The sequence below is a fragment of the Chaetodon trifascialis genome, chromosome 24 (genome assembly GCF_039877785.1).
Source record: "Chaetodon trifascialis isolate fChaTrf1 chromosome 24, fChaTrf1.hap1, whole genome shotgun sequence".
NCBI lineage: Eukaryota > Metazoa > Chordata > Actinopteri > Chaetodontiformes > Chaetodontidae > Chaetodon > Chaetodon trifascialis.
The window spans coordinates 9,802,196-9,829,660 of NC_092079.1; the positions used below are offsets into that span (position 1 = coordinate 9,802,196).

A 27,465-nucleotide genomic window follows, 5' to 3' on the forward strand; every position below is an offset into this window, starting at 1 on the left:
GAATAATAAATACGATGAATAGAAGATGTATTACAGCTCAAGGTCCCAGGCAGCAGCCTTTCCTAAAGACTGGCACACACACAGTTTTATATTTCCATCATGTAACAGCTGTATATCAGTCTAAAATGGACCATTCTGCATAATAAGTAACGTCAGCTTATTTAATGTATTTCTATGTTTACAATTACTCTTAGTAAAATTCACCCGTTCAGCAGTAGTGAGTTTACAGCATGTCTTGTTTAATGCAGTCTCCAGTGTTTCCTCCTATATTTTAATGTAATAGGATACTCATTAGTGACACTTTACAGTGAGGTGAAAATTCAAATCATGGCTGAATTCGTCGATTTGGATGATAAAGTTTCCTTTTATAATTCATAACACGAATAATACACCAAAAAGAAACTGATAATTAATACAAATTCGCCCACATTATCTTTTAACCTTGGCTTTATTACGACGGCCATTTCTGGAAAATGAAATCGTGTCGAATGTAATTGGAAATTGTGTTTCATTTTGAAGACTAAAATTAAAACTCGCCACAGCATCCATTTAGCAGCTTTTCTGGACCTTTCTTCCATATCACATGAGCTTCATCAGCAGCTTTATTCTCTTTATTCTCCATATTTCCAGGTGATGTATGCTAAATGTACCTCATTTATGTCTTCTATTTGGCCAGAAGAGGTCAGTGTGCAACAAGAAACATGGCGTCAAACTGAACTACACTTGGGTTGACTGTTCATTTATAATAAATATTAATAATTAATAAATCTTAATAATTAATAAATCTTTTTTTTTTTTAATGTAGAATAACAACATAAGACAAATATTCAGGAAACAAGAAACAGGGAGCATAAATACACGATACACACCAGATTATTCAAGTAAGAGTGACCATGTTTTTAATATCTTAAACATCTGTGCAACATTATTCAAAATGTTACATCACTGCATGACCTGTAATGTTTCACAATATTTACAAAAAATGCTGCTTACATCAAACCATTAAAAAAAAGTCCAAACAATCTCAAAATAATGGACTCTGACAAACTATCCATAGCCCACATTAATGCAAAAAGAAAAATAAACAAGAGCAATCAAGTGCACATCATACTTCACGCAAGTCTATTTTTGTAAAGTATATATTAGTGAGAAAATATATACTTAATTACAAGTTGAAAAAATAAAATACTGACAACGAAAGGGTGGAGGAGGAAGAGGGGGATGAGATTCAAAGAGCAGAAAACAAGTTCACTGGAAAAAAAAAAAAATCACACTCACACCTCAACACACACACAATCACAGGCGGGAGGAGGAAAAAATAGACTGCACAGACCATCTCAAACACAAAAATGCTTTGAACTCTTGACCACAAATAACATGAAACTGATAGAACAGATCCATAACACATGGGTTCCCAACATGAGACCGGGTTCCTGCATGTCATTGCACAAAAAACGGGGGGTGGGGGGGCAGAATGAACTTTACCGAAAGGGCTCACGTGTTCTCGACACCCAGCGTCACATTTTGAAACCGGCCGGAGGATTTCCGTGCCACAGATTACAGTGAAAACTCAACTCTGAGGGTCTTGAAAGTGTGCACGCTGAAAAAAACAGACATTTTGGGGAAAAAGGGTGGCGATTCAACAAGTCCTTCAGCCATAACTTTGACTTCAAATCCTTTAGAAATCCTCAGTTTGCGCAGTATTCGCCTCTAAATACTCTGACGTTGCTACAGATTCAGCGCTCCCTCAAAATGTCCTTCAATTTTCCTGTGTGCACACGGCAAAAAAAGAAAGTTTTGTAACAAGTGAGCGATCTCATTGGAAAATACAGTACAAGTTGAAGGATCTTCAAAGTGTGAGCAAAATAAGATCTGTTGAAATGTGGTTTGAGGCTCCTTGTTGAAGAAATGGGGTACATGATAAAACATCTGTGGGATTCTTCACCACAAATTACAGTAACACCTTGTCTGTCTTTGTGGAGATGCTTGAAGAGTAGTGTTTTTGTGTTCTACTGAGGGACAAAGAGAAGAGTTGCGTACTGTTGGGTTTCTCTTGCCAGAAATACAGAACGTTTTGACTGAGAAGTTCAAGTAATTTGCACAAACTGAATTCAAATGACACTTGAGCCCGGCTGCGACAGCTGTGTGGACATGCAACAAAGGTAAAGCTACAAATAAATTACTACTCCATGGCTCTTAGGTTCGGACATGTGAGAGAAGACGGAGATGCAGAGGAGAGGAGTCAAATGTGGAAGAGACGCAGTGTTTCTGAGCTGTTGATCTTCGCCATCGACTGGTATATTGCACTCGACAATTCTGTAGTGACTTCAGTTTGTTGTTGGTTTTGATCTGGAAGAGCAGCTGTGTGTGTGTGTGTGTGTGTGTGTGTGTGTGTGTGTGTGTGTGTGTGTGTGTGTGTGTGTGTGTGTGCGTGTGTGTGTGTGTGTGTGTGTTTCACCTCTGTCTCAGTTGATCCAGAGTTCCCAATACTGTGCATCATGGTGGATTTTAAGACCGATCAAGTGAGGATTTTGAAACTAGTAGTGTTAAAACTGCATTTATGACCAACATAAACGCCTTCTCAGATGTGCATATTCATAAATAGTCCGGTCTTTTCCTTTAACGAAGAAATCTGTGACGCGCTGTGTCACAAAGACATTCGATCAGAACGCCTCGCTGTAAGTGTTATGTGTAATGCTCACTTAAATAAAAGGGAACATGACCTTTGTAACGGAAACATGATCTACTCACTGTCAAATAAACAGAAACAAAAAAAAACATACATATACACATATAAGGCTTGAGTTCTCAACTCTTGGTAGTATTATTGCCATCTAGCACATTTGTAAAGCTTAAAATAAATATGGAGTACTGTACATAAATAATTTACATCAATAAGAAAAACAGACCAAAAAAAACAAAACAAAAAACAAAAAAAAAACACAAGGCCCCTAAACGCGACAAATGTCTTCACCTCTCTTGAAAACCAAGTTAGTGTTCCTCATGATAATCTAGACTCTGCCTCTGAGGTCGGTTACTCTACCTAAAGCTATCGTTGTGGCAAAAACGACTACAGTCAAGGAGAAATCACTGTACAAACGAGCACGAGAACAGAATCACAACAACCAAATGACAGAATCCATCAATGCAGCCTGTGACTGAAGGGAAAATCCACCCAAACACACTCTCAGCGGTCAGCTCGTGTTGCGTCCGCTTCATTTGCTCTAAATCTAATACTCCTAATATATGATCAGAATAGACTTATTTGATAGGTTTGAAATGCTTGGAGCATCCTTTTTGGCCACTCCAGGCACCTGTACCGTAATGGCACTAATAGATGCACAGCATGTAGCCGTTATCAACAACTGATCATCACACAGTCGCCAATTATTCTTCTGTTGCTTCACTAATCACTGCAGCTCAAGCTGACTCGAGAAGCGCCTGAAGATGGATTTTCCCTTGTAAAATCGGCAGGTAACCAACGTCCCTCTGTCTGCCAGGTACGCTGACTGGTAAACCTCCCCCCCAAAAAACACCTGCCAACCCGACTTTCTCATCACAAAACCAACTCTGCAAACGTGATGAATTTGCTGTCACAGTGACTGGTGGAGCAGATGAAGACGGGTGGTTATTTCCCACCCTGCTCGGGGGAACACTGAACACTTTCTGCTGGTAAAGTTCATTCTGTTTTTCTTTTTCAGCTTTTTGTCCCCAGTACAAATGAACACTTAACTGGTGTGAAGTGACTTTTGTAATGGAGAACTCATATAACTCATGCCTGTTCCGCTGCTGTTCCCTTACAAAAAGAAACCAAAAGAAAAACAAAAAAACAGCACGTCTTACAGTTCATCATATAAAAGCTTTAGGCTGTATTCTTATTTATCCTATGCATGCGGCCGTACGCAACCGCATTTCTGAATAGAAACCAAGACATTGGTACACTTCTGCTTTGTTTTTGTACAATAAAAGATAAAATGTGCATTAGGTATGCTTGTACATGACATTGTACAATATTTACATACAATTCTTAATAGCATGAAATTTCAGGATTATCTATATACATATTGAAAATGTATCAGAAATATTTGGACTGTCTATTTTTCTTAAATATGTAAGGTAATGCTTGTAGCTTTTTTTTGTTTGTTTTACTATCTTATACTAGAAAAAAATAGTTAATTCAGTGAGCTGTAGACAAATTGCAACCGTTTTTGACATTTTTCCTCTATTTCTTTTCGGTTTTTTTTTCTCTACAGTTAAAACTGTAGTGGTGATTGGAATTTCCAGCACCTTCTGTGGTCAGTCAGTTAAGTCAAGTTGATATCATGGAACAATGATGTACCACTGAAAGTCCATGTGTAGCACCTGTTAGAGAGCTCAGATCGCATCAAGGCTGAACGGACGAAGTCTCCGAAGGCTTTGAGGACGTTCTTGGGCCGACACATTCAATGTTATCTGGATATCTTCCTCCTCTTAGGCTTGGGGAGCTTCACCTGACGATCCCTGGACGGGATCTGATGGCAGAGGGAAACATCAGGGTGATCAGCCGGATTAAAACGCTTCATGAAAGCCTCCTAAAAGATCTTATCAATACTCACTGTGCCCGACATCTTATCCAGCTCACTCATGGCCTCGTGGATAGCAGCTTCCAAGTGATTATTCAGTTTCCCCGGTCTGCTGGACGACATTAACATTTCACATTATTTACAGCGAATCAAGTGTTTCATCACTTAGAAGTTTGGAATCACCTGTTATATTGACGTTTTTTCCTCATCGATCTACACACACAGCGCGGCACAATGACACAGCAACCACTGGTTTTTGGAGTGTTTTGTAAATGTATTGAAATAAAAGACTGAAATGTGCCATTAAATAAGTATTCAGGCCCTTAATTTAGTGCTTTATTCTTTATTCTCTGACATCAAAAATGGCCTCAAATCTTTTTGGAAACAATCCCACAAGCTCTGAACGCCTTTCTTTTGGAAGTAGTTCTTTTTGGCAGAATCTTAGAACATCTCCACTCCAGGACTGACACAGAGTTTTCCTGCAGAGGCAGGCTTCGGGTTGTTTTTGAAACGGAAACCTTCGCCTCAGCCGGAGATCCTGAGCACTCTAAAAGGGTTTCACTCTGGATCACTTTGTGCATCAATCTTTGCCCTCTGACGAGTCCCTCACATCCTCACAGCATGATGCTGCACCTCGGTGCTGGACTGCAGGGATGGTCTTAACGAGGTGATGCTCAGGGTGCCCACACAGTTCAGTCTCCGTTTCATCAGACCAGAGGCTTCTTCTGACCTGTGGCTGACTCCCAGCAGGCTGTCATGTGCCTTTCAGTCAGGACTGGCTTCCCTTTGAACCCTCGACCACAAAGGCGTAATTGGTGGACTGCTGCGCTGATGGTTGTCCTTCTGTCTGGTTCACCCATCTCCACAAAGCATGTTCATTTACAGGTGTGCCTTTACTAATTATGTCACGTATGAACAGGTGGACTGGTAGGATGCAGCGAGTGGTTACAACAAAAGCTCAAGACGATTTCAGTCATTAACAAAACACTGCAAAAACCTGTGTTGTGTGTTGACAAATGAGAAAATGAATGAATTTAATCAAATTTAAAAGAGAGCCTGACACAAAACTTTCTGTATACACTGCAATTTAGACGTCAAATACATTCTATTCATTTAAAACAGGTCTGTCTCTTTGTGCCTGTTTCGCTGTCATGCTGGTTGAACCATCATACAGTGTTTGTTCTCCGTGTACAAAACACCACCCTTTTTGCAAACCCTTCACAAAATAGCACCTATTTGTAAAAAGGACCTTCCTCAACCTAAAAGCATGAAAGACAACTCGAAAATGCAGAGTAGTGCTCTCAGCAATCAGACAGGTGATTCCAAAGTACTGAACAGCTGCTTATGTTTCCTGAAATCAAGAATAAATTGTTTTGACTGAAGCAACAATATGGCGGGCTTGTTTACTTACTTCAGGCCTCTTTTGGCGGCTCGGTCAAGTGCCTCTAAGTCGTGAGTTAGTGTTTTTAACTTCTCTGGCTCTACCTGGATGGAGACAGGAGAAAACATCTGAGTACATTCAGGACAGCGTGGTGGCAGTGTGAGACGATCGTGGTGAATCTGATGTACTGTCTACCAGTTAATTTGGCAGTCATCTGTAGTAAGACCTCTTCTATTCTGAAATTCTGATTTGGCAGGTGAAACGGTTTAAGTGCTCGGAGCATTTTGGAATCCATCTGCCACGATGGCCGGTGGACAAAACTGCTTGTTTCCTTCTGACTTTTCAGCGATGCAGTAGGTTTCCATCTGGAGAAAACTTGGTTACAGTCACATATGATTTATTCTGTCATCTTGACTTTCTGGCAAGAATCCACGTTACACTGGAAAATAATTTGCTGCAACCCAACACCTACATGACTTTAATATGGCTGGTAAGTTTGTTAAGCCTGCCGCCGCAGCCGTCACTCTGCAGCCTCCAGCCTGAAAAGTTGGCTGCTGAAATAATGACAGGTGGTCACAGACGGGTTTCTCACCTTGGCCTGCTCCCTCAGCTGCATAGCAGCGCTGTGCACTTGTTCGTCCCCGGCCAGCTTGGCAGGCCAGGACGGGAAGCCCTTCAGCTGGCCCCAGACCAGCTCTCCCATGTTGAAGGTCCTGGACCGGTAGTGAAGCAGTTCCGAGGAGGGCGAGTCCGGCTGTCGCAGGTCCTCCTCGCTGCTCAGGCTCTTTGTGTCCGAGGGGCTGGGCGCCATGCCGTTGAAGTGGCCGTTGTAGTGGCTGTAGTCTTTGGCTGTGGCCAGAGGTCCCTCCAGGCTGGTGGAGGAGCTGGGCGACTGGTCGTCCCCCGTCAGTTCCTGTCGTGGGGGGCCCAGGACTTCTCCGTAACCTCGAGTGTTAAAGTGGGGGGTGGCGCCGTTGATGTGGGCGCAGCGCTCCACCGTTTGCTCCAGACGCTCCTTGTAGTTTGCAGGTGTCCGGCTGCAGTTGTTGAAGCGATAGCCATCGTCGAGAAAGGCCTTGTCGTGCGCCATGGCCAGGCCATGGTCATTGGACCCCTCAGTGGGGCAGGGTGGGGCGGGGGCCAGGCTGGCGGGTCGCTCCATGCAGGGACTACTCCTCACTTGGGTAGAGCACTCCAGAAACTCCTCACCACCCCAAGCGCTGTTATTGCTGTGAGTGTCGAAGCCTCCGCCGTGCTGCGTCTCCCCGTCCCACTGCCCCCTCGGAGTCCCACGGCCAGGAGAGCGGAAGTAGTCGTTGGCTTCGTGGCTGTCTGGAGTGCTCTTCCCTGGATCCATGTTCTTCTGACCCCGTCCCAGCCTCACCTGCCTCGGCCTGGCTTGCTGGGATAACACCTCCCCTTCCTGGTGCCCGTGCAGAACTGTGCTAACTGCTTTCGGGAGGTTGACGGGCTCCCCTATAGAGGCAGTGAAGGCACTCATGGCACTGAGGGCAGGCACCGGACTCGCCTGTGTGGTCCCGCTCACTGTGGTGGTTATGGTGACGTGCATGCCCTTGCTGGCGGCGTCCACCACGGCTCTGTAGATGGCGTCCACCGACTCTGGGCCTCCGCCAGGGCCCCTGTCAGAGCCTGTTTGAAGCCCCTCACCCTGGGGCTGTTGCCCCTCCCCGAACTGTGGGTGCGACAACATCCCCTGCTGTGGACACAACAACAAGGTCACAACATGACAAAAAATGTCTTTATCAAATGATCTAAATCGCTGCAGAGATCAAAATACAGCTCATCATCCAACCTGGTAGTTCTGGTAGAGGCAGGCCATGGAGCCAGCGTTGGCGTTGTTGCTGTCTGTGTAGGGTGGGTTGTCAGAGAAGTGCTGCTGTCCCTGGTAGGCTGGGTGGGAGGCCACTCCCTGCTGCATGCCCTGGTGGACCTGCTGTTGGTACATCTGACCTCCACCGGCGTTAACGTGTGGCTGCAGCCCACCCATGCCACAGCCAAGGGATGAGCCGTTGCCTGCAAAACCAGTGGGACATACAATATGTGTGAAATGGATGTCTGCATCTGTACAGCACCTCTGTGCCTTCAGCTGACAGTGGAGAGTGTTTTCCAATAAGCTCACGTTTAAGGAAAAAGATCACAACAGACAAATACCATTATTACAACCTGTTCAGTATCTGAGCTAAAATCACAACACAACTGGGCTTTTCCAACACCAGCAGCAGTTAGAAAAGCAAACTACAGATTACAGACACATCTACCATAGTTGGAAATTGTTGAGTCATTCTCTGAATATACATCATACTTTGCCATCACTTCAATATATGGACCAAATCAGACAGCGATGAGATGGTTTATCATCACTTTTTGTTGAAAAATTGTGCTTCAAACAACTTGAATCTGTTTGTCAACCTAACTTACAATTGCTGAGTTAGGCGTACAAATAATCTGCATTATCTGCTGAATCTCCATTCTGGCTTTTGCAAGCAATCTGCCGTATAAAAAATACAAAAGCACAACTGGGAGCAGACCAAGCACATTCAATACACAGGAAACTTGACTGGACTGCCACCAGAAAAAGAACGGCAAAGCTGGGCTCGTGTTTCTCAAGACTTATACCACACAAGAAAAAGTTGCACAGCAATCTGTTGCTCTTAAAACTAACGGACAGACGTGCTGGCAGATGCGCAGTTCAGACAGAATGGTAAGCAAAGCGTGCAAGGACAGAACATGTTCAACATATATCAAGGCCACAGATGTATCAATGAATGGAGAGAAAGCCCAGCAGCAATGTTATGCAGACAAAGCCGAAGCAAATACAAAATCTCTGAGGCCTAACGCTGTGTTTTGAGCGTGCGTGCGTGCGTGTGTGTGTGTGTGTGTGTGTGTGTGTGTGTGTGTGTGTGTGTGTGTGTGTGTGTGTGTGTGTGTGTGTGGACGAGTGGCGACTGGAGCAGCTGGTGCGATGCTACGTAGCTGAAGGGCAGCTGTGTGTGCTCTCCATTTTTTTCTCCTCTTTTCTTTCTTCCCCTCTCTCTCCTCTCTAACGCTGAGAGCCACGACTCGGCCAGCCCCCTCCCCCTTCCTCCCCACATCCTCCGCTACTGCTATGATATAGTGACGGCTGTTGCCGGGGGAGGTTGCCATGGGAACCGAGTGATGATTGGTGGTGCTGTCCACTGCCAGGAAAGCTTGTTGGGGGAGTTGGGTGGGCGGATGAGGGGGGTTACGAGGGTTGGGTGGTGTGATTTTAGCCTGCTGGGGGATGGGGGGGCGGTCAGCTGGGTGGCAGGAGGTCTGGGGGGGTTTACAATGAACTTTGGGGTATTTGTTGATGGCAAGAGTGGGTGGGTGGGTGGGGGGGGGCTTGTGAGCTGTCTAGAAACAGATGGTTCGAGGCTAATGCTAAAAAGCCACTGACTAGGCCACTTTCAAAGAGCTTTCAGTGCTCTTAAGATCCCCAACATGTCATCCAAATTAGCTTCAAGTAGGGGAAAATCTGCAGAGCTACTCAGAGGCATAACATCTGCCATTTGGTGACAGAATATTCAGTTATCCCAAGAGCCTGTGAGTGCTTATGTGCTTGTGCCTCCAAGGCAGTCAGTGGAAGGACCATTTTGAGGAGCTGAGGTGACTTAATTCGCTGTAGTGGTAATTTGTGAGATTTTTTTTTTTACTTCACAACACAGAGGAATTTTAGACCACTGGAGGCACTGCAGAGCAATGTTTTGATGACAGGGTCCCCTAATTGTTTTTATCATGTTCTATGATCATGACACGAGGATGTACATGCACAAGCACATTTATTCCCACTGCAGAGGGCGGTAACAGCTAACGGCGGCAAAATGGTAGCAAAGCACCAATAAAAACACAGGAGCAGAAGACTGCAAGCCAAAAATGATGTGAGAAATGCATCCAGTGTGTCAAAAACACTGAATGCAAACACAAAAGCATGATTTCTTACACTGACAACTCTGCAGGGTGGCTTTAATCTCTGCTCTGTGTTCAAAGAAGTGGCAAAAAAAGCCAAGTATTTAAAATGGAGACAAGTGGGTAATCCTCACAACTGTGTGATCATAAGAAGCAGATGGTTGGTGTTTCACTTGAAAGTGACTTAAACAATAATCTGATTATCAACACACAACAGGACACACATGGTCGTCTAGACTGCAACCAGGCTGATATTGAGAGTGACGAGGCCCATGGCTCAAAGGGAACTAGCCATTAAAATTTAGTAGAAACACACAGAGATAGACATCACCCTGAATAATAAAAACAGACACAAGGAACAGGAGGAGGCAACAGGTTGGAGTGTTAAACTCCATATGGTGTTGAGTCAGATGTGCTTGCATGTTGGTTCAATCAGAATGAGAAATAGAACTTTGCCATGCAGCCATATCGACCTCTCTTTCTTTCTGCAAAATTAAATGCAACTTCAGGCCCCATCTGAGCGTATTTTCACACATCGCATCAGCAAAAATAAAACCCATCAAATCCGATCTTTCCTTTCCATTATTTAGTTGCACTGGTGATTGACTCTGTTTGATCACCTAGGTTGGCAAAATAGATGGATTAGTTAAAATCCAACTGTAACAAAGCTGTTATCTCTCCTCTCGTTAGCAAAGAGCAGTGTACGCTGCATTTAGCTCACAGCTAGGGGTGTGTTATATCATATTGTTTACAATAATTTGATGATTATGGACTTATTTCGCCACCTCAAGCTGAAGCATCTGGTTGAGTACGAGGGAAGCCAAAAGAGAAGAGCTGAACTATTGTGAGTGCTAAAAACAACATCGCGCTCAGTAGCTGATCAACTTTATAGTGTTGAACCAAGACCTCCAGCATTTGGCTCAAACAGTGAAAATGAAGGTGCATCAGTTGCTGGAGTGTCAGATACATATTTATTCAACATTTAGATAACTGTTAATATCTACTCACACTCAGTATCAGCACATAGGCAATACTACAGACCTAAGGGCCAAAGAAAAGTTGATCAGGACAGCGCTGATCCACCCTAAGTCAAAGAACAACAACTAGATGCTTCAAACAAGCTGATTAAAATGTCAAAACCGCAATTCCTAACAACTATTTTCCTCTCATCCCCACAGGACTGCTGACAAACCTCATAGGCTACCTCCTGCACAAGACCACCTGAATTTCAATGACTTGACATAGGAGAGATGCAGAATAACGGAGCACCAGGTGATAAGAACAGGTGGCCTCGCAGACCTTTCTGATATCTCCATTATAAACCATATGAAGACATACAGACGGACAATGAATACACAAACTCACAGCCCAGACCCACAGCAGGCAAGAAAAGAAAAGAAAAAAAAACAAGATCTAGGCCTTTTCAGTGCTTTCAAAACAAATGCTAACATGAACGCGCATTCACACACACACAAAAACACATGCAGTCACACACAAAGTCATGCACATGCACACAAATAAATATAGGCACACACACTGTAACGCACAAGTAGTCATAGATGTGCACACACAGTCATTCAAACACACACACAAGCCTAAACCCTCATCAAAGGCTTCGCTCTGGTCTCTATTCAGGGTCTATCGTTACTATAGCGACCAGCTAGCTGGGAGAAGCTCTTTAGAGCGCCCTATCTGGGCTGCTTCCCTCAAAGCGTGATCCAGATCCCATTTCCATCTTCTTACACCATTGACTGATGCTAGCATACAAATAAAACAAAGAGAAACACTGGCTGACTGACAATTAGCTGAGCTTCCAAAGATGAGGGGCCTGCTCATTAGCTCAGAGATACTGGAGGAGCCCGACTGTCTAGGCTCGGGGCCTATCACCTAAATCCTCTGGTTTTAGTTCACTCATAACCATAGAAACCGCATCTTCGTCCAACTGTTAGCTTATCATGAGGAAGGGAGGGGATATACACTCATTAACTGAGCAGGATATCAACACCATCATCGAACCAGATGGAGGTCAGCTTGGACTATGGCGTGGTTTCTGTCCTTTCAGTCATTTTGAAAAAGTCAAGAAATAATAATTATTTTTTGGGATTTTTAGAAATGGATCGAGTGTGATTGTCAAAGTAGCTGCTGAGAATTCAAATCGACAAGACGGACAGATGTAACACAGTTCAGCATTAGCATAATTCATGATTTGAGGAGCGTTTATCAATCGATAACTAGTAACCATGATAGGCTACCAGTAACCATAGTAGTAATAACAAGTCACCATGGTTGGAATCAATGTCATGCTTACATCATAAAAATTTTGCCATGAAATGTAATTGTCTGAAATATGACCTGTCAACAAAGTAAATTTAATAATAACATATGAAGGCACCAGCTTTTTAAATAAAAAAGCCTCAAAGTTGAAAGATTTAGCAACACCAGTACACACTGTACCGTTGTTGTAAACTATGAATAACGCATAAATGTATGACTCTATAGCAGGCAGTGTGAATCATCTAATGATGTTTGTGGTTATAACAATTAAGGTCCTATTAATCTGGAGTTACTGGTAAGATGACAGATTTTTATTAATTTAGTGAGAACATTTTCCAGCTGTATCTTCATCTTCTTTCTAGATGTCATACAGGTACTGAGCACAGATGATGTACTGTAGTGGTCACCTGTATCAGAGATGGTTTGTGCACAGCTTCCATCACCACCTCCATGCGGCATCACCGGCATGTTCGCCCGCCCCATACCGTGAAGGAGGTTCTGCTGTGAGGGATGAGGGCCTGGATGGGACAGCGGTGGGGGGTTAGTGTTGGGGCGTCCCAGCGGCATGCCATCAGGACCCACCGGTCCACCTCCTGGCCCCATAGGCCCACAGTTACTCATGGAGGACGCCTGCATCTGGGCCATCATGTCAGGGAACTGGCCTGGACGAGAGGCCAGATGGCCCCCAGAGGTGTCCATGTTCTGGCAGTGCTGCATGGCATCTCCTGGACCCCGCAGCCTCTGCTGAGCTAAGAGATTCTGCTGAGGGCCACCAGGAACCATACCTGTGCTGTCGTTGTAGTGCAGCTGTGCAGCTCCTTGAGGACCAGGCCCTGGGCCGGGGCTAAGACCTGGACGATGGCTGTTCCCAGCCAGGTTGTGTGAGCTCTGGCAGCTCATGGACTGGAGAAGCTGAGCCATGGAGGTGTTTGGGGGAAGGTTTCCGAGGCGGCCCACTTTGCGCAGCTGCTCAGTGGCACTGGGCCCCGGCATGTGGGGTCCTCCCATGCCTCGCTTGTTGAGCATGTTGTAGACCATGTTGTTACTGTTGTCGTGGTTTACAGCAGCACTGCCAGATGACTGCCTCCGTTTGCGCATGGGGTCCCTCTGCTGGGCCATGAGCTTGTCTCTAAGAGCTGCCCGACCACTCTGGCCCTCTGGAGTGTTGAGCAGCATGGTGGAGTTTGGCGGGAGCATTGGGTTTAAAGTGCTGTGTCCTTCCATGCCTCGAGGGCCGCTCATAGAGCCGGGGTGTCCACTACTTCCTCCATTACCTCCTCCACCTGCCCCCATGCCTGCCATACCAACACCACCACCAGCCATGCCAGCAGTGCTGTTGCCAGCAGCGCTGAGTTTGTTTTGATTTGCTAGCTGTGCTTTGGCTGCGGCTGACAATAGACTGCTGGCGGGGAAGGAAGCGGCATTCTGTTGGTTGAGGATCTGATTGAGGGGCATCCCCAGGAGTCCTGGGTGGCCCTTCTGAGAAACGCTGGGGGTTGCCAGAGAAGAGGATGACGACGAGGAAGGAGTGGGTGAGTACATGGGGTTGCTGTGCTGCTGGGTGCCAATCGAGTTTCCCATCCCGGGCAGCAGCTGGGAGTCTTTGTACTGGTGGAGTGTGTCAGTTTTGTTGGTGGAGGGGCTGGAGGGCATGGCCGGCCTGGGAGACCCCATAGCCGACCTGGGGGAACGAGGAGGGACCTTCATGGTGCCACATGGGGCCTGGTGCCCTGAAGGCATTGCAAAGTTCCCATGGTCAGAGGAAGTGGAGGACGAGCGTGAGCGATGAGGAGAGGCCTCCATTCTCCCAAGGGCAGGCCCGGCCATGTGGACAGGGGAAGTGACAGGGGAGGGGGACATGGAGGAAACCGGACCACCCTGTTGAGTCCTTTGAACATGGCCACCATGACCCACAGGCCCAGGTTTCACTGTGGGTAAGGGTAAGTTGCTTGGCAAAGGAACGATGGCGGGAGGGGGTATGTTTACATTCATCATTGGTACCTGAGAGTGGATGTTAGGCTGGAAGTTGGAGGGGTTTGGGGTATTGGTGGGGGGCTGGCTGACTGGCTTGTTGGGGATGGGGTCCAGGATGCCTAAGGGGTCTTTTTCAGAGGTCAACTGCCTTTTCTGAAGGGCACAGGATGGTGGTATGGATGGAGGAGGCGGTACGGGATGCACAGGGGGCTGTGTTTTATGGTGAAACGCTGCACGGGGCATATCCATACCAGGGGGGAAGTTCCCCCGTGGCATGTTCATGTTCATGACAGGGCTTTTGGCAGTGGCCGTCGGAGAAAGGGGCGTGCTAGTCCTCCCTGTCATGGCGCAGGATGGCTGGCCCACGGGGGAGCCATGGAGCATTACACTGGGTGGGGAAAGAGGTGTCCTAGTGTTGCCATGGATGGAGGCTGAGCCAGGACTGCCGGCTCCAGGAAACCCACAAGGATTGGTCCTTGGAAAGCCCTCAGGGCTGCCTAGAGTGTCTGCACTGGGAGACTGTGAGCCATCTCCATACAGCTTGGCACTGGAGGGAGGTGGGCTCAGCATGCCTCCATAACCAACCTGGTAAGGGGATTTGGGGCCTGGCTCCCCACTGCCCAGCCTTTGGGGCCTGGGGTACCCAGAGTAGAGCTCTGGCTGCTGGGCTCCACCCATCTCCTGGGGTGGATACAGCCTTTGCTGCTGCTGCTGTTGACCAGCTGCCATCATCATCTTAAAAGGATTCTTGCAGTCTGGACCAACAGCATTGGGCAGGCCATCGTGGGGTTTAGTCCTTATTGCTCGTTGAGTCGTGGAATGCGCTGTGACCACAGATGATGTACCTAGAAGCCAAACAAAGCACATTTGAGTTAAATCGATAACAACACCTTGGACAAAATATAAGACATGGCACGAAAGTTATCAGCAGGCCACAGTGGCTGGCCAACTATAAAAACAACAAGCTAGTTCATGTGTGTTTTGACCAAACTGATGAAACTTAACTGGGAACAATACAAAACGTGCAATTTTTGTCTGAAAACAAAGACTTGAAAATCTCAAAACAGCCAACATCTGGCTGTTTTCTGATGTTTCTTTCAGCAGATATCTCTGCACATTATACTGTGTGTGTCTGAGGGATGCCATCAAACTGAAGCAAGTTCAAACAAGTTGAAATAACTGGATCTACATGTGCTCGTACCTCCCCCTGGACTGGTCAGCGTCAGAGGTGGGTGCGTCTCCATGCTCTTGTGCAGTGTGGCCACAGCCAGAAGCTTCCTCTTGTGAATGCAGAGTTTGGTGACGTCTTCATCTGCTTTCACGTCTTCCGCCGTTCTCTGCTTGACGGCTGCCCCTGGGTCGAAGTTGAACACCTGAGAGAAGAGACAGTTGATTTGAAAAAGAGTGAAATTCACGGCTACCCATGTCTGTTTATTTTTAGTTCTGGTAAAACAGGTGATGCTCCTACAAGAATTACATTTTGCATGTAAAATGAGATGTGGGCTCCTGTGGAGTTTTTAAAATACTATTTCTATTTGGTAGTGGAAGGAGGAGCAAGACAGAAGAAAGCTAAAGGAAAGGAAAACTGTTAACTTTAAGAAAGTCAAAATCTTTAATTATACATTAAGATAACTGTTTAGATGATCCATTCAGGTGGTCAAAATACACACAGAAAGATGGATAGAGTTGAAACTTGCAGATAAAGAGAAGACGCAAAGGTGAACCTGTGAACTCTGGATTAACATCCCAAATATACATACTGGGAGCCAGCAACAGGGTCAAACCAATGGCAGTATCAAACCATCACATTTTTATGTCATTGTCTGTCAAGAGAAGACAATTTAAGAGGAATGAGGAAAATCGGAGGATGGAGGATGTTTCGGGTTTGGGGGGGTTCACATCTCCCTTATCAAAACATAAATAATAGAGCAGAGATGTCAACATTTTCCCAGTTGACACCACGTCAGTCTGATAATGGCCTGATCTGACAGACGTGGTGTGCTGGGGACAAATTTAGCTCAGAGAGGGATAATCAGTTGGATTACCTCGTGTAATGCGATACAGCGACACCTCACAACACCCGAACATTTGTAGTTTGGTCCTTCACGGAGACCAGCGGAAGTGGTCAGCTTCAATTTCTTTCATGCATGTTGAGCATATGGAATGGGAGTGGAGAAGTGAATTATGCCGCATGAGTGGTTTGAGGGCTTTCTCGGGAAATTTTCATACAATTTTGCACAGTGAAAACTGGTCAGAATTGAATTGTAACTGACAGTATTTCAAGCTGACAACGGCCACCGTGAAGGACAAAACCACAAACTTTTCACAGCCACCTTTCAAGCTCACAGGGGTGACTTTTAGACACTCAAAAGACCATCTCAAGAAAAACAAAAGCATCACTTTAACAATGGCCTGTCAGAAGTTGTTTTCACCTTGGTTTGACTAGTGTGACACCATTTCCTCTACACAGACGTGTTTACTTCCTCCTCATTTCTCCCTCTATCCCTTCGCCTCCTTCACAGCCGCGCTAACGAATGTCAAACAAATAACGTGTCCTATCTTGAGGCCAGGACACGTCAAGAGCTGATTGTCTGCTCTGAATTAAAATATCATACAGTCTGAAGAGGCATTTAGCTATCACTCATTCCCAGTGACTTGCACGAAGTGCAAATCTGTAAGAGGGAAAGTTCCTGATCAACAGTCACAGCATCTGCTCCAGACGCCAGTCAATTTTTACAAGCAATTACCAAATGGAACAAACATTTAAATAGCATTTAATTCTTGCAAAAGAAATGAAATGAATAATCCTTAAAAATTGCATGAGGCTTATGGAATGTTAAATGTTTTCACATTTGTGTCCACTTAGTGCTTGAATGGATCAATCGAACACATGGCATTGACTGAAATTCTACGATTCGACAACAGAACAGAGTGGTCAAAAAGTCCTGCGCAACCAAGTACACACCGTCCTTGCTGACTTTTACTTCTGCAAGAGTAACGATGAGGAAATGTCGTAAAGAGACAATAAGTCTGAAAATGTTAGACTTCATTTCAACCTGTCTCCAAACAGCAGAGACGGGATGAGACACGAGTCCCCAAACTAAACCAAAATCCTGTTTGACGTCAACGCTTGGAATGACACGTCGTTCCCGTCTCTTCCTCTTCTTCACTTTTTACCTCGCAGTGAACAGCTGATGAATGCAGCTTGTTCTGAGAACGATGACCAAGAGCAGAAACACCACCTGCTAATGCAAGGATTGATTGACAGTTTTTAATCCCTTGTTGAGCTGTAATTTTTGGACAACAGCATTTTAATTTCATTTGCAGACTTGGCCTTCCTTCTTCTGGAGCCCTGTTAAGAGGCAGCTGTAGAAATGTCTCCACTACTGCTGTGTTTTTAAATGAATCAGGACAAAAAAATTACCTTGTGGAGGATGAGTGGGCACTCCAGGCCGCATTTGCAGGTTCCATCTGTCAGCAGGTAGGTCTTCACCTGCTCCAAGCTGGACAGCAACGAGCCACTGGGACTGCACACAGACAACAACAACGTTACAGGAGAGACTGAAGCTGCTGTTTCTCCAAAGCACAAATTCTCCTTCCGTGAGAGTTCATGTTGCAGCACTCTTTTGCACTGTTTGAAATGGGTTTTTTGCAGATCATATAATATTTCTGGGCTGAATCTTCTGAAAACTGACAATATTTTGCATTTAATTTTCATGCAGAAATATTAGCAAGGTTTAATTCTCCCACCGCAAATATATTCCTGACTCAGAAGAAGAAAAGGAACTGAAATGCTCCAGTGACAGACAAACAATTTGATAGGTGGGTTAGCAGCTCCTTGAGGCAGGTTTTGTTCCAGGTTTTACAGACTTGCAACCATGAAATCAAACAGAGAAATCTTCCCACTCCACAGTGCTACACCACAGTGGAAACCTTCTATCCATAAGAATTAAAAAGAATAATTAAAAAAGCGTGTATGAAGGAGGAGGAGCCTCTATCACATTGGCAGTTCAACTCAGTTCTTTATTGTCCCGCTGGGGGAAATTCGGCTTGCAGCAGAGCACAGATAATCAATGACAATGCACATTGAACAGCAAAACAATAAAATGTGGAAAGATGTGTTTTAAATAGGTGCAAGATAACAATTACCTTTTGTGCAAGTTAAGCACACATAGGAGCTACTGTCTTGGTCTAATCATATTGATTACAGTGTCCAAGACAGGAAAGGGCATTGCTATTTCAAGGAAATGTTCTGCATGTGTTCCATCTTCTATTAAGACTTGTCACCTGTTCTGTCACACCTGGACTACTGCCCAGTCATCTGGTCAAACACTGCTGAAAAATATCTAAAAACGCTTCAAATCCAGCAGAGCAGAGCTGAGAGATGAGCTCTTCATTGTTCTTATAGCACGAATGTCTGTGTGATGCATCAGCGGCTATCCTGGCTAACTGTGGAGGCCAAATTAAAATCAAGACTTCTGTTATTCATGCAGGCTGTTTATGGAATTCTGTTGTGGTTACAGGACACGTCAAGTGAGTTCAGGTCAGCTGGCAGCACGTCGTCCTCCTTCAGCCGGGAACTTCCAAACATCAAACGGGTCAAAGACAGAGTTTCCTTTCTTTGCTTTTCTGATCTCAAATGCTGGGTTTATATTGCATTTCTTTGGCCTTATTGATTTTAATTTCTATTATTTATTTATTTTTTTTGCTCTCCTGTGACTCCAGGGAGACTAGTGATCACTTTGTGGAGGCTAATGTGGAATCCATAAAAGAATAAAGAATAAAGTTGTTCTGCGCAGACTTTCAATAGTTCCCCACTAATCCAGTCAGGCTCAGGGCTTTTTCCAATTCCACATTTTCTAAACTTTGTTTCTCCGCTGTGGCTGCTGAACATGAATTCAGTGCTCTTCATGTTAAGGGAGGTCTCTATGAACGTACATTTCCAAAACTGGACATCCAGCGTATCAGATAATCAATATGTCGCTCTAACCCTTGCACTAATGAATATTTCAAAATGCAGGCAGAAGCTGGTGAGCTTGGACATTACACAGTTTGAAAATCATTCCTAACTCTCTCCAGTCATTCTTCCTTTGATTTGTGGGAACAAAACAATAATATGACATTCATGCGCTTCCACATAATGGTCAAATTTGGGTTTCTTATTTCCGCCCAGTTAATAAGTGTAAAACCAGGACTAATGAACGACTAGCAGAAATAAGAAGGAACGGTGGGGAGAGCTGACAAACTCCTCCATCGAAACACTTCAAACTTGCCCCCAATGAAAGAACAGCATGTACCATTTGGCTGATCCTATCAAACATACAGTGATAAGTTAGACAAAACAAGCAGTGGCTGAATCATCAGTCAAAGCTGCCGTGGAAATATCTACTGTGAGATCTACAGTCGCACATCACTGAGGCAAACGCACTCTTTCAATGTAAGAGAACATGAGCAAATACAAGTGTGCGGTGACAGTATCAGGCCATGGTCACAGAAGTAGACAGGATTCTTTCCAACACCCAAAATAAACCTGACACCAGCCAACTGCTTTAGTTCATTGTGGCTGGTAAATACACATGCTGGTGTTCATTCGCCGGGAAGGACACCATCTTCCAGTCTACAAGACACGACGAGCACTGGAGGATCCAACCCATTAGCCAAGATCCCTGTTGGATGAGCTGAGTGGATTTTGTAAACTAATTACTTCAAAACTTAACTGGTCACTTAAATGATGGGCTTGTGAAATTTTCTAGTTCCAATCAAAATTGACCAGAATTTGTAATTTTTCCAAACACATCCGTTGCATGTTTCTGTTCACCTGCTGCAGAGTCGAAGTCCATCTCTGGCTCCAGCTTCTTATATAACAGCATTTACTTCTTTTCTCATCATTGTAAATGAAATATCTTTGAATTCTGGACGTCTAAACGATGCAGTCATTAATGGAACATCTAAAAGATGCACCATCATTTCAAAGTCAGTTCAGTTTGATAAGCTTTAGTAGCATGCCTGTATTTTTTATTGACATTTGTCAAAAAAATGGCAAAAATCTTACCCAATTTCCTAATTTTCTTCGTCAAAACCCTTACAACCTCACTACATGCCCACAGTTGAGCAAAATATGACACCTGAAATAAATGTCTTCTGATTCCAGCTTCTTCATGGTGGCGATTTGCTGCTTTTACGTGTTACACAATGCAAGTTAAATATGCTTGGTTGTTGGTCAGACAAAAAAAAAAAAAAACAGAATCTGGAATCTCCTGACGGACACGTTCCACTATTTTCTGCCTTCAATAATGAAAATTATCATCACCTTCAGCCATACACAATATGGCGACCCATTAATCAAAGTGCTGACAGCATAGAATGTTTTGTAATTTATCGACTACAACAGATTTTCCTCTTCATTCATCCTCAAGAAGCAGACTTCCTTGATGGATCCTTTGATGTATTTTTCTTACCTTATGTATACAACCCCACCGCCGTGCTCCGCCTTGCGCTGCCAGCCAATGGGGACCTGGACAGGGACGGCCTGCCTCTCATCTCCCGCCTCACAGTCCTTTCCGCCATTCATTGCTCCACTGGTTTTACGCTCGACACCTCAGAGGTATATATATCAGACATCAACCAGCGTCTTCGCAATGCACGTCATGTTCCAAAGCTGTGGTGGAGGAGGGTTTCAGAGATGGGGAGAGCTGCAGGATTATGCTTAAAGTAGGACTCTGCTCTCGGGTGGAGCTGATGGGGTGGTGGGGTAGGGTGAGGCGAGCTCACGGCAGACCCTACCCTTTGAGCTGCTTCATGGCGACGGCGCTGAATGGTGCGTGGACCTCCATTACTGCATCCTGTCGTTCAGAGCCATCTGACTGGGGAAGATGCTGGCTGAAGTTGAGTCACTGTGCCGTGCGCTGTGCTTTTGCGAGGAGCTCTTTTATTATTAATCTTTCACCATTTGTCTTTCGCCGCCCAGGATAGAGTCCCTCAGTCGGACGAGTTCAACATATTGGTTCCCAAACGCAGTTGGGTAGTGGTATTCCCATGGTTCCTGTGTGGGCAGAACAGAGAATGAACACACATGAACTGATGGTCAGTGCGAGCTCTTTTCTCTGCATGAGGAAAAGTTCAGGATTTCATCTCTTACATTTTTCACACTTTTGTTTCCATGTACAACCAGTTATTTCCACTGTCCTTTTGAATGGCAGCATAACTGGAAAAGCTATCTTTAAATGATTTATTAAAATGACTGAGATACCAGGTGAATAAACTAAATAAAAAATGAACAATTATCTATAAGAAAAGGCTCTTTTTCCTCTAAATAAAACCATTTGTCTGAGGCTGCCTTTGTCGTTTGTGGACCCATTAAAACTGAGGTAAAGACATTCAGGTAAAATGGTCTAAATAATGCTAATCGTGAGTACAGCTGCAATGATTAGTCGACTGACAGAACTGATGAGAAAATTGTCCGCAGAATAATCGATAAAGGCATCACTGATTGGCTCATAAATGCAAAAGCGTGTAAAAACAACCAAACACAGCTCATCAAATTGAAATTTTCAACACGCTCTTTGTATGACATAATTATCGTGATATCTTTGGGGATGCCACAATTAGGTTTTTCTTTCATATTTTATCTGTCCAACCTGACATTTCTTCATACTTTCCTGTGTATTATAGCGGCATAGTGTACACAGCTTTGGTTAGACTTAAATATATCAGTGAGGATGTCATTCATGTGAAGAGCTGCCTGCGTTCACACCAACTTCATCCCTACATGGAAAAAACGCAGCCTCCTCATTCATGAAGTTCAGCAAAAAAGGCACGTTTGCCTCCAAAAAAGTTGAATCGAGCTCAACTTTTGCCACAACACGATGTCATCCGGCAAAACAGCACTGCAGCCAATGGAATTTGTGAAAGCGCACATTTCAGATAAATCAGCTTGTGACGTCCACACAGTATTTCTGCCGTTTATCAAGCCATCGCAGAGGCTGAAGATAAAAACAGCTTCAGCAGTAACTTTGCTCAGCTACTGCTGGACAGTGTTTTGGAGTCTAATAAGCCTTCAGATTCACAGATCTGTTACTCATACTGGACTTCCTGGATCATGTCTCATTATCTCACAAATAGCTGAAGGAACACACCCCCACCGATGCAGCCCCTTTAGTTGTTTTAATGCACATTTTTGGTCTGAACGCCTGCTTAGGGACAGCTTGGACTGTTCTGCTATGCGTTTCTTTTTTGCATACCCAGAGTTCAAATGTTTTGCAATAAATTTAAAGCTCAGAACCAGACCAGGCTTCCTGAAAATCAATTAAAATACATCTTAATAGGCCCCAAAACTGACACAGCTCTCACAGCATAAATCATTAAAATGCTTCTCGTCTCATGGTATAGCCAATTTAGAGAAATATTTGTGTCATAAAGAAATACTGTATGACGCAATGGATAGAACACACACAAACAAAAATCCATTTAATTGTTACGCAGCATTATTGGCAGTTTTTCCCCGTCTCAGAGAGTGAATTTCAAACACTGTCAGGAGCCCATCAAAGCTGGTAAATGGAGCTGAATTCAGGATGTGAGTGATGGAGCTCCATGCAAAGCCTGCTCTCAGCCGCCGGTGCTGCTGACTCATAACTGCCCTGTGAGCTGCTGAGACCAAACCCAGTGACACCACCACAGAGGAAGAGAGGTAAGGAGGGTAGCACACAGTAAAAATGAGGCAGCAGATAAACGTATGCTGTTTATCTGGAAATACGCAGCAGCCACAGTCGCACCTCATCATCTCAGGAGAGGCGCGTAGCATCCTATCAGAGAGACCACCACATCGTTAAAATCTCATTTCACAGAACTCCATGTTTGGAAAATGCAGACGTAACGGAGTAATCAGAATTTCTATTGTTGTGTTCACATTCAAAGAAAAAATTAATTCTTTTCCCAACAAGAGCTGAGTGCAGAGTTGCTGTTTGAGGATGTCTCTGGCTGTGACAAGTGTTTAACCTCCATTTTTACAGTTTCCATCTGGTATTTTGTCTTTTTTTCTTTGCTCAAATCAGAGAGAGATAGGAAGGATACGGGGAGAGGGGAATCATATGCAGCAAAAGTCCTGGACCAGACTCAAGCCGGAGACATTTTGATTAAAAATGACACAGGTGCCCCAGCCAAAATGTTTTCATCTTAACCTTTGGCAAAGCAACACTCGCTCAATCTGCCACCTGACTAATGTTTAAATCTCAACTCGTCCCATTTTACTGCCCATCTCTTCCCCACCATTTCCTGACTTCTCCAGAGCTACCACATCCAAATTACATACGATACCTGCTAATCTGCAACCTTTTACTGCAGGCTGATCTTTTTAAAGATTGCGTTTCTGGCCTTTTCGCATTTATTGTTCACAGCAACAAGAAAGAGACGGAGAGATGGGGAAAGAGGAGCAGAGAGGAGCAGCGAGGTGGCTGAACTCAGGACATTGTGGAAACATAAAAACCAGCCAGAAACGCAGCATGAATCATATTATTATTGCATTGTAAACATCTTAAGGTCGATTTTTTTATTTTTTTTTAAGGATGATGGTGGACCAGCTAAAGCTGTATTTTTATCTGTGCATTAATGCATTACGACATAGCTTTGTAGCCCACGCAAGCACTGCTATCTCTAGCCACTGGCTTAAGTACGACTCGTAGAAAAATACACGTACATCAGAACAACGGCAGCTACAGAACTTTGATTCGACGGCATCAAAGTTTCTTATACCATCATTTTTATAATTAGAATTTTTCACTGAAAATTAAATGAAAAAATAAACACTCACTAAAACCGTGACTAATATCACAATATCTGTCAAAATAATCACAATTTGAATGTTTTTTTTGCCAACTGTCCAGTCCTATCCAGTTACATGTGCACATGTGCGGCCATATCAATAAAAATGGACTTACAAATACAATAAAGACTCGGGTTATCAGTGAGCTGGCCAGTCTATAGGTGACAGACTTTTTTAGAAGATTAATTTGAACAAACACGGATATATTTCCGCCTCATCTGGACAGAACGTGTGACTGTCATGCAAATTGTTAAGCGTCTCAATGCTAGTTGCAACTGTGTAAGCAACTCACGGCAGCTTTTCAAGAGACACCGAGTACAAATGTTTCATTTAAAGGCTTTGTAATAAAAGCGTTATACTGCTGATAAGTATGTGTGGTATGCAGAAAGGTACTATGTGGTCATGTGGGCGAAAACAGGTTGAAAACAATAACATTTCTAATATTTATTGGAGCTTTATGAGTCGTTAGGTGAATGCAAAACATTTTCAAAATTACTACAAAAAGCAAATCCAAAGACGTATCAAGCTTGATGAGTGCACATCACTCTGACAAAAAACAACCGCGGGTCATTTTCAGGTCAGATGGTGTGCCAAGACGGCAAAACAGTGGCCACAATAATAATCTCAAGATGCTCTGAAATCACTGCTAGAATAAAGAAGAACTGAAACGTAATCAATTGTCATGCAGCAGTTAAACATGATTTCAAAGCCTGAGGATACCTGCGTCTCAAGAGGTGATGGTAACACTTGTCATTTCAATGATCAGCCAGTGATCTGCATCAGATGCAAGAGAAAGAAAAATGATCTGCCCCTGACTTTGAATAAGAAATGAACATGGAAGTGGATGCTGAATTTAATCCTAGAATAAAAACGATGCAGGGAACAAATGCCCTTAGTAAATGACAAGGAGAGTAATGTGGAGCCTGACAACGTCACTGCAGAGTCACTGACGTCTGCAATTTGACTGCAAAAATGGTGTCATGCATTTTGTGGCACTTCGGAAATCTGACCTTTTCAGAAGGGTGAAAGTTGAACAGTGAAAAAAAAAAAATCAACAAAAAATTAAATTATTTCTCGTTTTCCTCCTCAACATAATATTGGAGACATATTTTTTTGGGGAGGGAAGAACAAGTTTTGGTGCAAAACTGCCTTGTCTGTGATGGGAATTTTACACAGCTTGGACTCAATCCAGCTGCAAACTTCATACAAGCAGTATGGAAGAAGAAGAGGACGTCAAAGCAGAAAAAGACATAAATAAAAGGAGACTTAGAGCAATGCAGTCTCAGAAAGAAAATAAAAAAGATGAGAAATCGCATCAGAATGACAAGTGGAACCACAGCCAACGGTTGAGTAACTGAATTTGTGGTCCATTAAGGATGACAGCTTATGTAAATGAAAATATTCTATCTCAGTGTCCAAATTTTGCAAGAATATGATCAGACAAAGTAGCTAGTCTGCATTTCATTGCATGGTCAAGAATCAGTTGTCTGTCTCTCGCGCCCTGGTATTATCAAAGTGGTCCATATTGTGCCATTTGGTGTGCTTTGTGTCTAATTGTCCTGACTCACCCACACCAGAACAAGTAAACAAACTTTTTATTTACGAGCGAGTGCAGCAGCTGGTAAACTTTACCCGCCGACCCATGATTCAGATCAGAACAAGACTGAAAAATGACTGCGGGACAACACAACGAAAGTCTTCCAGCATTTGCATTGTTGTAAATGTTCACCTCCACCAACACGAACCAGAAGCCTGAAAGCCAAATGAATGACGCTAATTAGAAGCTTTAAGGTGAGAGGATCACCTGAAAATTCAAGGGGACTCTCAGTCCAGAACAACCTTAAATTTGTTGACCGTGAACGTGCATCACAGCAGTCATGTCTCAGTGCGACTTAAGGTCTGGTTAATTTAACACACACTAGACAGAGAGCATGTTATATGCAAAATAAAGCCTTTGTTTTGATACAGTGGACATCGGAGAGATCTAACGGTGCATTAAAGGAACCACTCATGACCAGACTTTTGCTCACATTAATTCTTATATAGTGTGCAGATAAAAATAAAAATTTGTGTTCAGCCACACAGGTGTATTAGACGATTACGTTGCTATTATCGCCTTGTGTTTATCATGTAGCAGGCACTGTATAAAGTTGACTAAGCAGTCCAGGGCACAGCATGTCACAAATTATGAGCATTTGGTGCATTTCTATCTGCATTTTGGGCTGCCCACTTGTGATCGGCTCTCTAAAAATTGGATGTAGTGCTGAATGAACTGGGTCTGTCATATGTTGACAAAATAAAGTGGAGAACTGGGAGCAAAGCATGTACTGTTAGTGGAGTATAATCCTGGGCATGATTAAATAAAAAGGTATAAGACACAAACTGTGCAACATCAAAATGATACAGCAGTGTGTCCTGATCTCCTCACACTGGACCACAACACATCCACCACTGCTCTTTCAGAGACCGGCTGGATTAAGTCCATTAATTCTCAACCTAGCATTTAAGTCTTGCTGTAACCCATGGAGTTGGCTAAAGCTAGCTGTAGGGGCAAATTAGCCATATTGTCCTGCAGCAGCCTTCAAAGTTGACAGCTGCAGAAGTTGGCTACGTCGCTAGCTGGATGACAAGACTTTTTTCCTAAAACTGGAGAACATAACAACGGCTTGTGTACATGAACGAAGCAACCGTAGGTGCCCAGACGTTAGATAATAGCCAATTAGCTTGGTGAACATTAGCCACACTGCCCATCAACTGTGCCAAGTGTTGCTTTACTAACGTTTTAGCGACAGCCGTGTGGTGTTAAAGGTTGTTTGGTTTGTCACAGGGAGAGAGGTGCAACTGAAACTCCATCGTCTGTGGGCCTCCGCGTTAAAAAGTGACCGTGTCAACAAGCGAAATCAGTCTTGTCTGACTGTGCTTTTTGATGCATTGGACACAGCATCTGAACTAGCTGGGGGTTAGCATGCCAAGCGTCAGCTGTCTAGCTACCGTTAGTTAGCTAGCCAGCTAGCTTGTTGTAACGAAAATGAATTAGAGGGCGAGCTCGGCTACGCCAATAACGTTTTAGCATTTAATAAGAGAATCGCAACCGGGGCCGTGCACGTTGAGGACCCACAGCCCAGATTCCGATCTCAAATTGTCGAAGTAAAAAGCAGCTAGGCCCGCGTTAGGTTTCGAGCCAAGGGGCCAGGCAAGGCCAGGGCCAGGCCGAGTTAGCACGGGTTAGCCTAGCATGCTAGCTAACAGCCGTGCAAACCCGTTGCGTTTGCAGAGAGAGAGCGAAGAAGAAGAGAGAGACGCTTTTCAGGCACTAACGTTTCTGTCTGCGTCAAATCAAACCGTAAACAGCCCGTTCTTAACCGGGCATCCCAGCGATTGCATACCGGTACCGAAACGGTGAATACGGCGAACCACAGTACATTTCCGACCTTTGGAAAAATAAGAATAAGAAGCCTACCCATTAGTTCTCTGCCTCTGCTGGTTCTCCTACACTGGGATATTGGAAA

General features: G+C 44.2%; 1 protein-coding gene across 3 annotated transcripts; it reads right to left on the minus strand.

Annotated features, from left to right (window-relative positions):
* Positions 1 to 884: 884 nt before the first annotated feature.
* On the minus strand, positions 885 to 27,465 carry mbd5 (methyl-CpG binding domain protein 5). Of its 3 annotated transcripts, none has more exons than XM_070957579.1 (10): positions 27,417 to 27,465; positions 20,598 to 21,181; positions 17,564 to 17,666; positions 15,341 to 15,512; positions 12,573 to 14,984; positions 7,757 to 7,977; positions 6,536 to 7,657; positions 5,974 to 6,047; positions 4,596 to 4,674; positions 885 to 4,511 (listed from the first exon to the last, which is right to left on the minus strand). In XM_070957579.1, the coding sequence occupies exons 2-10, from the start codon at positions 20,708 to 20,710 to the stop codon at positions 4,449 to 4,451; spliced, it is 4,359 nt and encodes a 1,452-aa protein (XP_070813680.1). In that variant the 5' UTR covers positions 20,711 to 21,181; positions 27,417 to 27,465; the 3' UTR covers positions 885 to 4,448. The 3 variants fall into 3 exon arrangements, with proteins under 3 accessions (XP_070813680.1, XP_070813681.1, XP_070813679.1); XM_070957580.1 differs by having other exon boundaries at positions 4,596 to 4,671; positions 6,536 to 7,660; XM_070957578.1 differs by having other exon boundaries at positions 6,536 to 7,660.

What these genes read in the sequence shown, in the direction of transcription:
- mbd5 (XM_070957578.1), bottom strand. Translation starts at nt 20,710, where the DNA reads ATGAATGGCGGAAAGGACTGTGAGGCGGGAGATGAGAGGCAGGCCGTC. An exon ending in GCCTCTACCAGAACTACCAG is followed by an intron (nt 7,661 to 7,756) that starts GTTGGATGATGA and finishes TTGTGTCCACAG; the next exon opens with CAGGGGATGTTGTCGCACCC. An exon ending in GCCGCCAAAAGAGGCCTGAA is followed by an intron (nt 4,675 to 5,973) that starts GTAAGTAAACAA and finishes AATGTCGTCCAG; the next exon opens with CAGACCGGGGAAACTGAATA.